This window comes from Oncorhynchus clarkii, chromosome 33, assembly GCF_045791955.1.
Source record: "Oncorhynchus clarkii lewisi isolate Uvic-CL-2024 chromosome 33, UVic_Ocla_1.0, whole genome shotgun sequence".
NCBI lineage: Eukaryota > Metazoa > Chordata > Actinopteri > Salmoniformes > Salmonidae > Oncorhynchus > Oncorhynchus clarkii.
The window spans coordinates 13,793,393-13,806,018 of NC_092179.1; the positions used below are offsets into that span (position 1 = coordinate 13,793,393).

General features: G+C 45.0%; 1 protein-coding gene across 1 annotated transcript in view; it reads right to left on the bottom strand.

The window, feature by feature from the left end:
- LOC139393132 (EF-hand calcium binding domain 6) overlaps positions 1–11,866 on the bottom strand; it is a 30,832-nt gene extending 18,966 nt beyond the window's left edge. Inside the window, 4 exon segments of the mRNA XM_071141497.1 lie at positions 6,149–6,215; positions 6,391–6,797; positions 11,268–11,488; positions 11,644–11,866. Coding sequence (XP_070997598.1) covers positions 6,149–6,215; positions 6,391–6,797; positions 11,268–11,488; positions 11,644–11,866 — 918 coding nt within the window.
- Positions 11,867–12,626: the final 760 nt, after the last annotated feature.

Consider the following 12,626-nt stretch of genomic DNA (forward strand, 5'->3'; position numbering starts at 1 on the left):
GGGTCCTTCTAGAGGGGTTACATTTCTGTTTGTAGGTAGTTGTAGGTTACAGGCGGTAGGTAAGTGGTAACATTTGTGGGTGATAAGTACAGTATGCTGTACATCTATAGGTTGACTAGCCATAAAGTAAACGGTGATGGGTTAGCTATGGGGAGTGTCTTTTAGAGCCACTGTGTGATCACTCCTTCCTCCATCTTTCCTCGTTCTCCTCCACACTTCAGCTCATAGCTCGGGGTGCCACGGAAACCATGGAAGAACAGGAACAGATAGATACTAAATATACCCCGTTGACTCTTGGGTAATCAGAGTTTTCTGTCGCCCAAAGAGTTCTCTGTCTAATTGCACTCTGATTAGCAGCGCTACCAAACGTCTCCCTGAAAGACAAGCAGGGGAGCCTCCCTCTCCCCACTGGGCTAACACACTGACATTGTCTATACGGCAATGTGTTGCACATAATACTGTCCTTCCAAATGGAGAAGGATAGACTGAAAACAAGCTGATAGAACACCCTCAGGGTCGTATTCATTAGGCACCAAAAGGAAGAAAGTGGACTGAAATAAGGAGGGACTACCTGAACATATCCAATAAAAAACACTTATTCGGTTTTCGTTGCAAAACATTTTTAAAACGTTTTCCATTGGATTCCCTAACGAACACAACCCAAGTCACCTTAACTGACCTAAAATATTAGCATCATATAGTAAGTACCCTTTAGCGTCTCATCATTTTGAGTATCATAATGAACAATACTGATTCAAGACTCGATTCAAGACTCGATTCCAAAGTTGTTTGAGTCCGCCTTTTGATTCTCTGCTCTCTGTTGTTAACTTCCGAAAAATCTCCCACTGTTTGTAGAATCTAACAACTTCGACAACTATGAAAGCTTTCAGACAAGCATACCAATTACCTCTTGCATTAGGACCAGCTTTCATTCTCTTCTGCTGGAGTCAGGGGAAAGGAAACGCTAGCTATACAGTCGTGTCGTGTTTAAAAAAAGATCAAATGAAAGGGAATGTATTAAAGACAGATATAAATATGATCCCCCCATCTCTCCATCCCCTCTCCCAAACGAAGAGGATTCTGTGCTAATTGGAAATGTGTTAAAATCACAAAGGAGAAAGAGAGGAGAGCTTACACTATTAATGAGCAGAGACATGGGGATATCATCATCCAATCTCCAGTGCTATCTCTCTATCGCTATCTCTCTATCTCCTCTCTCTGCACACTACGGGCTACGGCTACTCCCCCTCTCCTCTCTCCGTTTATCTGTCTTTGTTTCTTCCTTTTCTGTTCCCTCTCTCGCTTGCTCGCTCTCGCTAACTTTTTGCTTTCTCTTTCTCCCTGCTTTTCTGTCTCTCTTTCTCTTGCTCCGTCTCTCTGTGTCCCTTCCTCTCTCTGTCTTTCTCACCTCCCTTGCTTCCATCATTGTGGTGTCCTCTCTCTCCCATCCCTCTATCTCCACATCCTCAGTCTAACTCTCCCTCCATCCCCTTCCCCCACTTCCATCCCATCCTCTCCCTCCCTCCCTCCCTCGCTCTCTCCCATCCCTTCCTCCCTTGTCTCCCATCCCTGTCCCAGCCAGTGCCAGTTCACCATTAGGCAGCTGTGTTTCAGGTTGGCATGGCTTGGGGCCTGGCATGGTGCCACAGTGAGCACCCCTCGCCACCCGCCCGCTCGGCCGGCCCTGCGCTCGTTAATTAACGAAAGCTCTGTTGTTTTTGTTTACCAGCCTGTTATATGTTAATCCATCTTTGTGTGTGTGTGTGTGTGTGTGTGTGTGTGTGTGTGTGTCCTTGTGAGCTGGTTAGAATGAGATGGATAACACAGCCACAGAACTAGTCACTCAAAGGGGCATTTGGGGATGGGTTACAGGCTGTGACTGGCTACATATCATCTCTGTCTGTCTGTCTCTCGATCTCTCACTCTTGCTCTATCTCTCTCTCCTTGTCTATATTTCTCCCTCTTTCTCCCTTTTTTCTCAATTCCCTGCTTCTTACTTTGTCACTCCTCTGGTTATAGTATATTTGTATACATAAAAAGTATGAATATGTATTCACTCACTACTGTGAGTCACTCTGGATAAGAGTGTCTGCTAAATGACTAAAGTAAATGTATATTTCTCTATCTCAAACTGACAACGCCAGGGAAGCCACAGTAACTTGTCATTATTTACAGTGTCATAGGGTCAATTGTGTGGAGATGTGTGAGTCTAGGTCGGACTCTGAAGATGTCTTGTAAACAGTGTGTAATGACAGGCCTAAATAGTGTTCCCGCTCCTCTTTCTGTCAACCAGAACTCCTCCACGTGCAATCTAACCTTTCCTGTCACCGTGAATTATGGGTAGGAGACAAGCAGAGGGACGCGGGTGGCTCTCTGAAGAGAGCGATGAAAGAGGAGACAGAGGGAGAGAGTCAGAAAGGAATGAAGGGAGGTGGATCACAAATAGAAGTTAAGAAGAGAAATCACAGTGACGCAGAGAGGGGGGAGAGGGAGAGAGAGGGAGAAAGGGAGAGGGGGGAGAGGGAAAAGGAGAGAGGGAGGAACATAAAGAGAAGAAAAGAGAGAGAGAGAGAGTAGATCAGAGAGAAGAGTGCTGCTGCCTTTACGTGTATCTGTCAGTTAAGGGGCTAATTCTTCTGAGGTCAGAGCATGTCGGTAGAGGTGGGGGTACGGAGGGGGATGGAGGGGTACGGAGGGGGATAGAGGGGGATTAGGGAAAGTAGAGAAACTGAAACTCAAAGCTCAATTATTGATTGAATGAGAGGAAGGGAATTAATGAGAAGTTCAGGAACAGCGAAAGACATAGAGAGCCCACTCAGATCAACAGCGAGATAAACATAGCGAGAGGACCCAATGACCCCAGAAAGCGAGAGAGTGTTTCCCATTCAAAGGTTCTTGGATGGTTACTCCAGAGGTGAGCTAATGTTCTCCCTCTGCACTTCTCCAAGGAGGTGGAGGTGGGAAGTATCAGAGGAGGGAGGTAAGAGGGGGACTGCGGTCTACATGGAATATTGATAAGTGAGGCGCATGTGCAGGGTAAACAGCTGTGACTGGTACTTCATCATATGTGTGTGTGTATCACTCATTACCAGCCACAGCTGTTACTCTGAGACTCACCATGCTCTGCAGAGACGACTCATCAGAGAGTGACCGGAGACACACCCACTGTCATATACACACACTCATATATGCACGCAAGCACACGCATGCACACACACATACTCACTCATATACACACTCACACACTCATAAACACACACACACACATACACACACACACACACACACACACACGTGTGACTGACCTAAGCTGTGATGTATACTCTTAGAAACCTAAAAGGGTTCTTCGGCTGTCCCTTGACAAACCCTTGTTGGTTCCAGGTAGAACCCTTTTGATTCAGGTCTCTCCAGAGATGTTCGATAAAGTCTGGCCTCTGGCTGGGCCACTCAAGGACCTTCAGAGACTTGTCTCGAAGCCACTCCTGCGTTGTCTTGGCTGTGTGTTTAGGGTCGTTGTCCTGTTGGAAGGTAAACCTTAGCCCCAGTCTGAGGTCCTGAGCGCTCTGGAGCAGGTTTTCATCAAGGATCTTTCTGCACTTTGCTCCGTTCATCTTTACCTCAATCCTGACTAATCTCCCAGTCCCTACCGCTGAAAAACATCCCCACAGCATGATGCTGCCACCACCATACTTCACTGTAGGGATGGTGCCAGGTTTCCTCCAGAAGTGACGCTTGCCATTCAGACCAAAGAGTACTAGGTTTCATCAGACCAGAGAATCTTGTTTCGCATGGTCTGAGAGTCTTTAGGTGCCTTCTGGCAATCTCCAAGTGGGATGTCATGTGCCTTTTACTGAGGAGTGGCTTCCGTCTGGCCACTCTACCATAAAGGCCTGATTGGTGGAGTGCTGCAGAGATGGTTTTCCTTCTGGAAGGTTCTCCCATCTCCACAGAGGAACTATCAGAGTGACCATTGGGTTCTTGGTCAACTCCCTGACCAAGGCCCATCTCCCCCGATTGCTAATTTTGGCCGGGCGGCCAGCTCTAAGAAGAGTCTTGGTGGTTCCAAACTTCTGTCATTTAAGAATGATCGGGGCCACTGTGTTCTTGGGGATCTTCAATGCTGCAGACATTTTTTGGTACCCTTCCCCAGATCTTTACCTCGACACAATCCTGTCTCGGAACTCTACGGACAATTCCTTCAACCTCATGGCTTGGTTTTTGCTCTGACAAGCACTGTCAACTGTGGGACCTTACATAGACAGGTGTGTGCCTTCCAAATCATGTCCGATAAATTGAATGTACCACAGGTGGACACCATTCAAGTTGTAGAAACATCTCAAGGATAATCAAAGGAAACAGGATGCAGCTGTGCTCAAGGGTCTGAATACTTATGTAAATAAGGTATTTCTGTTTTTTGTTTTTTTATACATTTGCAAAGATTTCAAAAAAACTGTTTTCGCTTCGTTATGGGGTATTGTGTGTAAATTGCTGAGATCTTTAATTTAATCAATTTTAGAATAAGGCTGTAACGTAACAAAATGTGGAAAAAGTAAAGGGGTCTGAACACTTTCCGACGGCACTGTACATTACTACATTACCCACTGCACAGCAGCCTGTCGTACAGCCCAACAGAACAGAACTGTGACAACCCCAACCTCTGAGGGCTTCATCTAACCACGGATTCTATTTAGTACAATCCTCTATTTCACATCACAATAAACAACCTAGTTAATATCTGGAACATATGCACTGCAAAATGCAAATACAGATGGTTGCGTTATACGCTGAACCAAAATATAAACGCCACATGCAACAATTTCTAATATTTTACTGAGTTACTGTTCATAGAAGGAAATCAGTCAATTTAAATAAATTAATTTGGCCCTGATCTATGGATTTCACATGCCTGGGAATACAGATATGCATCTGTTCATATACCTTAAAAAAAAAGGTAGAGGCGTGGATTAGAAAACCAGTCAATATCTGGTGTGACCACCATTTGCCTCATGTAGCGAGACACATCTCCTTTACATAGAGTTGATCAGGCTGTTGACTGTGGCCTGTGGAATGTTGTCCCACCCCACTTCAATGGCTATGCGAAGTTGCTGGATATTCCCGGGAAGTGGAACACACTGTCATACACGTCCACCCAGAGCATCCCAAACATGCTCAATGGGTGACATGTCTGGTGAATATGCAGGCCATGGAAGAACTGGGACATTTTCAGCTTCCAGGAATTGTGTACAGATCCTTACAACATGGGGCCGTACATTATCATGCTGAAACATGAGGTGATGCGGCTGAGTGGCACGACAATGGGCCTCAAGATCTCGTCACTGTATCTCTGTGCATTTAAATTGCCATCTATAAAATGCAATTGTGTTCATTGTCCATAGCTTATCCCTGCCCATACCATAACTCCACCAACACCATGGGGCACTCTGTTCACAACGTTGAGATCAGCAAACATCTCGCCCACACGACGCCATACACGTGGTCTGCGGTTGTGAGGCCGGTCAGACGTGCTGTCAAAATCGCTAAAACGGTTTATGGTAGAGAAATTATCATCCCATTTTCTGGTAACAGTTCTGGTGGACATTCCTACAGTCAGCATGCCAATTGCACGCTCACTCAACACTTGTTGCATTGTGTTGTGTGACAAGACTGCATGTTTTAGTGTGGCCTTTTATTGTCCCCAGCACAAGGTGCACCTATGTAATGATCATCCTGTTTAATCAGGAACACTTCAGGGGGTTCTTTTATTTCATCTCGTGAAACATGGGACCAACACATAATCCGTTTATATTTGTGTTTAGTGTAGTATGCCTCCTACGTATGCTGTACATTCTTCTGGATACATAGGGACATTATTATGTTGACATGACAAAAACATCTCCATCTCAATTTCACAGGTGAATCACTTCACCGCCCACATAGACATGTCATTTTGTCATGTTTGTCACCTCCCATTTATATAGAGTGGTACCTATCTTCTCCAGGCTTGTGTTGAAACAACAAGGTGTGCATTAGTGTCTTTATATGTGTGTGTGTGTGTGTGTGTGTGTGTGTGTGTGTGTGTGTGTGTGTGTGTGTGTGTGTGTGTGTGTGTGTGCGCGTGCGTGCGTTCGTGCGTGTGTGTCATCCAGACCTTGTGTTTGAGGCGTTGCTGTATCTCAGTCAGGGTCATACCCCTCTGGTCTGATCCAGAGACACACCTGAAAGACAGACAGACAGACAGACAAACAGAGAGAGAGAGAGAGAGAGAGAGAGAGAGAGAGAGAGAGAGAGAGAGAGACAGGTCAACCTGCTGAACCAAACCAACCATAGGGTCATGTAACACAGATAGTATTTTCACCTATGCGCGTTACAGTGTAAGGGTGATGTGCCCACCTGTGGTAGCTGTCTGGTCTCTGTGCTGTAGAGGAGGCTGTAGAGCTGTAGGGTCTCTGTGCTGTAGAGCTGTAGGGTCTCTGTGCTGTAGAGCTGTAGGGTCTCTGTGCTGTAGAGCTGTAGGGTCTCTGTGCTGTAGAGGAGGCTGTAGAGCTGTAGGGTCTCTGTGCTGTAGAGCTGTAGGGTCTCTGTGCTGTAGAGGAGGCTGTAGAGCTGTAGGGTCTCTGTGCTGTAGAGCTGTAGGGTCTCTGTGCTGTAGAGCTGTAGGGTCTCTGTGCTGTAGAGGAGGCTGTAGAGCTGTAGGGTCTCTGTGCTGTAGAGCTGTAGGGTCTCTGTGCTGTAGTCACCCTGCTGTACCTCCTGAGAAAGTCCATGTAGTCCACCGTTACACTGTCTCTCTTAGACACCTACAGGAAACCAACAAAGCCAGACTGTTTACTCAGCGTATCTGGATCACTGGTAGAGAATGGACAAGGATGGCGATGGTGATAAGGAGGATGATAATGATAACATTCATCATAAGCATAATAATAATACTGAAATTTAAATCAATTTTTTTCCCTAAAACTTCTGAGCAATTCCAGACTTTTGCCCACAACAACCAAAGTGAAGAGTAATGACATCTCCATGGCGTCAGACGGTAAGAGCAGGGTTCTGCCTGTGTAGCGTCAGGTGGGTTGAGCTGTAATTCTGGGGCTGGGTGGTTGGGGAATAGGTGGTGTTTAGAACGGGTCACACCTGGGGAATCAGACCACTGCTTTTATCCCGGCACCAGCAGTGGAACAGTATCTCACTTAAGTAAGCCACACACACACATACAAGCACACGTACACAGATGGATAAGGGAGATACGCACGCAAGCACGCACACTCACACACATGGATAGGTAGATATATACACACACCTATTCTGGTGGCTCATAATCAAAGTCTAGTCTCTGACACCCTGCCCTACATCCTCCCACGGTGTAATCCAGTGCTTCTGCTCCCTACAGAGCTCTATGGCATTGAGTCTTATTATAGATGTCACACTGTCTAATTATCACTGCTATCAGCAGGCACCGAGCGGAACGCCTAGCTAGAACCACAGGAGTACTGCACCGCTCTGCATGCTCTATATACCTGGGAATGGGGCTGGTAAGACTGCTGTGTACAGTCATGGCCAAAAGTTTTGAGAATGACATAAATATTAATTTTACCAAGTCTGCTGCCTCCGTTTGTATGATGGCAATTTGCATATACTCCAGAATGTTATGAAGAGTGATCAGATGAATTGCAATTAATTGCAAAGTTCCTCTTTGCCATGCAAATGAACTGAATCCCCAAAAAAACATTTCCACTGCATTTCAGCCCTGCCACAAAAGGACCAGCTGACATCATGTCAGTGATTCCCTCGTTAACACAGGTGTGAGTGTTGACGAGGACAAGGCTGGAGATCACTCTGTCATGCTGATTGAGTTTGAATAACAGACTGGAAGATTCAAAAGGAGGGTGGTGCTTGGAATCATTGTTCTTCCTCTGTCAACCATGGTTAACTGCAAGGAAACACGTGCCGTCGTCATTGCTTTGCACAAAAAGGCCTTCACAGGCAAGGATATTGCTGCCAGTAAGATTGCACATAAATCAACCATTTATTGGATCATCAAGAACTTCAAGGAGAGTGGTTCAATTGTTGTGAAGAAGGCTTCAGGGCGCCCAAGAAAGTTGATTCAGCATCCAGAAACAGTTTGGTGACGAACAATGCCTTTTCCAGCATGATGGAGCACTCTGCCATAATGCAAAAGTGATAACTAAGTGGCTAGGGGGAACAAAACATTGATATTTTGGGTCCATGGCCAGGAAGCTCCCCAGACCTTAATCCCATTGAGAACTTGTGGTCAATCCTCAAGAGGCGTGTGGACAAACAAAAAAACACAAATCTAACAAACTCCAACCATTGATTATGCAAGAATGGTCTGCCATCAGTCAGGATGTGGCCCAGAAGTTAAATGACAGCATGCCAGGGCGGATTGCAGAGGTCTTGAAAAAGAATTGTCAATAAAAGCCTTTGACACTTATGAAATGCTTGTAATTATACTTCAGTATTCCATAGTAACATCTGACAAAAATATCTAAAGACACTGAAGCAGCAAACTTTGTGGAAATGAATATTTGTGTCATTCTCAAAACTTTTGTCCACGACTGTAGGTATAGTGTTCTAGTGTGAAGGTCAGACCCAGGTCATTATGTTATAGTGAATGTTCAGTGGAGTAGAGGTAGGCAGTATAGAGTAGTGGGTGGCACCTTCACCCTTCAGACATGACAGACTCCCTCTGTTTCTTTCTCTCTCTCTCTCTCTCTCTCTCTCTTTCTGTCTGTCTTAGACTCTGTCCATCATCTGCCTCCGTCTTCCCCTCCACTCCCTCTCTGTCCACCTCTTGTTTGTCTTTCTGTCAGTCTGTCTTATTTCTCTTTCCCTCCCTTCCTCCCTCTCTAACTCTGCTCTAGGACTTCCCTGTAATTATTGGAGCAAGTGTTTTTTAACATGTAAGGCAACCACCGCCTGCTAAATAATTGATCACGATTAAAAAAAAAAAAACATTTAGACGCACCGAGCTCTCAATCGCTTCTCTGAAAGTGTTTGAGAAACGGATGAGACAAAAAGGAAAGGAAAGAGAAAGAGGAGGGAGACAGAGAAGGAAAAAAAATGCCGCTTGTGGCATCTCCCTCCCTCAAGCACAAAGCGACTTCCACATCAAAATGTCAGCAGCACAACAGCTGCTGCTCCTGCGATATGGTCCTTTAAAGTAAACTTTCAACAACTCCCCTCGAAAAACACTGTCTTTTTAATGAATAAGGAACAGAAAGACTGAGAGAGGGGGAGGAGGAGGAGGAAGTGGGAGGGAGGGAGGAGCACAAAGTGCTGATATTATGGGTGGAAATCTGTGGGAAAGACAGGCAGTCAAACTGTCAGGCGTGAGCGCTGAGACGGAACAAAGAGGAACAGTGGAGACAATTACATTGGCGCTGTGGAGTGACGAGAGGCATCGCACAGCAACACACCACGGATGGAGGGAGAAGGGATACACCGTATACATGATAAACAACTCTGCTGTAGGTGTATATGACTACCCATAACACCACTCTGGTACTGATCAATGATAAACAGGTGTGGATGAAGAACAAACAGTGGGAGGTATAGGAACACAAAATGTAAACGCGCGAACAGCTACACTACGTCACTAAATATCGATCAATGTCCCCACTGCTTTCATAAACAGTGCAAGGGAATGATCAATTTGATCAATGAGTAATGTGGCCAATGCCATTACTACTATCAGTGATGCATCAAGAGAGTCACATTTCCTTAAGTGGTCCTCATGTACTGGACAAAAATATAAACGCAACATGCAACAATTTCATTGTATTTACTGAGTTACAGTTCATATGAGGAAATCAGTTGAATTGAAATCAATTAATTATGGATTTCACATGACTGGGAATACAGATATGCATCTGTTGGTCACAGGTACCTTAAAAAAAAATCAGCCTCACAATTCGTCAGGGTATTTTTGTGTATTCAAATTGGCATCGATAAAATGCAATTGTGTTCTTTGACCATAGCATATGCCTGCTCATACCATAGTCCCACCGCCACCATGAGGCACATTGTTCACAACGTTGACATTAGCAAACCGCTCGCCCACACAATGCCATACATGTCTGTTGTTATGAGGCCGGTTGGACATACTGCCAAATTCTCTAGAATGACGTTGGAGGCGGCTTATGGTAGAGAAATTAACTTTTAATTATCTGGCAACAGCTCTGGTGGACATTCCTGCAGTCAAGATGCCAATTGCACACTCCCTCAAAACTTGAGACATCTGTGGCATTGTGTTGTGTGACAAAACTGCAAATTTTAGAGTGGCCTTTTATTGTCCGCAGCACAAGGTTTACCTGTGTAATGGTCATGTTGTTTAATCAGCTTCCTGATATGCCAAACCTGTCAGGTGGATGGATTCTTTTGGCAAAGGAGAAGTGCTCATTAACAGGGATTTAAACAAATGATGTGCACAACATTTGAGAGAAATAAGGTTTTTGTTTGTATTGAAAATGCATGGGATCTTTTATTTCAACTCGTGAAACAGGGGAAACACTTTACATGTTGCATTTATATTTTTGTTCCGTGTAGTTGTGAAAACAGAAAAGGGCAGTGACACCCAAACCAAACATCTGTGCACAGCACTTGTCCTAAAACGTTATAAAGAAACTGAGAACTCCAAGACCATGTAGTAAGGCTTAGTGGAAAAAGTTGAAATCATTTCAGATACGGAAACGGTGTCCCCTCTCCATGAGCCATAAAACCCTTTTTAACAGTATGTGATAGAGCATCACTTGTCATTACCAAGACTAACCTCAAGTCTTGTCCTGCCATCTAGTGGCCAATATAGTCAATGACCATGCAGTGGTGGCGATGTGGAGCCCGGAGCTTGAAAATCAGCATTACTTTGTCAGACTATGCAAGAGCAGAACATAGGACACCTGTTGGGTGTACTACAAAGCAGGTTCAATGAGTTAGCCTGCTAACTTTGATAAACAACCAGAAATAATTATGGATTTCTGGTTCTTTAAAAAAGCTCAACTTAAATATGTGTTTTTGGTTGTTGAGTCAATTAGACCATGTCAATTTCAAGCATATCTTTAAAAAAAATAACAAGTTATTTCAGAATATTTAGGCAAGTTAGCTGGCTAACTCATTGAACCTGCTTTGTAGTATACCCCACAGGTCACAGATCTGTTTGTGCTGTCTTGCCAACTGCTATTATCATTGGAGTTGGCAAGACAGCACAAACAGATCGCAAACCAGTCTATAAGAGACCCACATCTGCCCTCTCTCACCTTGGCCAGCATGGCGTTGAGCTGGGTCTGCGTGAGGGGGAAGAGGAAGGCCTCCACCACCTGTCTGAACTCCCCCCGGGTCACTGAGCCGCTCCCCTCAGGGTCCAGGGCCTTGAACGCTGCCCGCACATCTTCCAGCCTCTCCCCCAGCCTCCGGGGGAGCAGGGCCTTGATCTCCCCCAGGGACATATGCTCATCTGGGGCTGACTGTACCAATGAGACTGGAGAAGGACATGGAAGTGATTAGGAGTCTGTGTGGGGGACACTGTTTAGTGTGTTTGGTTTAGATTTATTCCAGGGTTTTGCCCTTACGGTACATTATCATGTTAAGTTATGAGTAAGCTATGAGTTGAGAATGATATATGAATGAACTCACCTGAGTCTGACTGCAGTGCTGTCTTTCTGGGTTCCCCTGCTCCCTGTCCTTCCACAGGTGTGTATGGAGGTGTGTGTGTATATGAGTGTGTAGAGCCAGGTGTGTGTGTGATGCTGATGTGCTGGGCGGTCCAGGGGCGCGGGGCGATGACCAGTCCTCGGGACATGAGGGTCAGGTCCCCCAGGCCCAAGTTGTGGGGCACCACAGGGGGGGTCCGTCTCATACCTTCTGGCTCCGGTGGAGCTGTGGGGACAGGGGGGAGAGAAGGGTGGGGCATACAGTACTCACTGGAGAGTTTTTGATATGTGTGTGTGTGTGTGTGTGTGTGTGTGTGTGTGTGTGTGTGTGTGTGTGTGTGTGTGTGTGTGTGTATATGTGTGTGTGTGTGTGTGTGTGTGTGTGTGTGTGTGTGTGTGTGTGTGTGTGTGTGACAGGTGAAACCCAGGTGACATTATTCATGAGAGCAGGGTGTTCTGTTCCTGCGTCACATGAGGATGGTTTACAATGTCTTACTCTTCCCAACGGAAACGCACCATAAATCAACTCAAGGCTACTGTTCTACTTGAACTGTGTGTTAAGATATCAGACAAGCACATTGTAGAGGAGATGTTTGCCAGCTTGTCTCAGTCAATCAAAGCAACAGCAATAGGAAACATTTTACATCGGGGATGAGAGCAGAATTTAAACATAAAAGGCAATTATTATTTTACTTCAAATTAACCTTTTCATAATTAGCATAAACTTTGAAGTCGCCCCAAGGTTAATCACAACATTTACATATTTGCCTCCTGCTTAGATTATTAAAAGGGCAGTTGTTTATTAAAATGTTTGTGTTGTTTTATGCAAATTATGTCACAAATTAATTCATGAATTAGTACTTGAATGGAAAGTACCGTTTGTAATTTAGAAATATCAAAATTAGTTCCTGTGATCTCCATTTGAAATGCTTGTTTGTTATAAATAAATTATTTGACTTTGCTTGT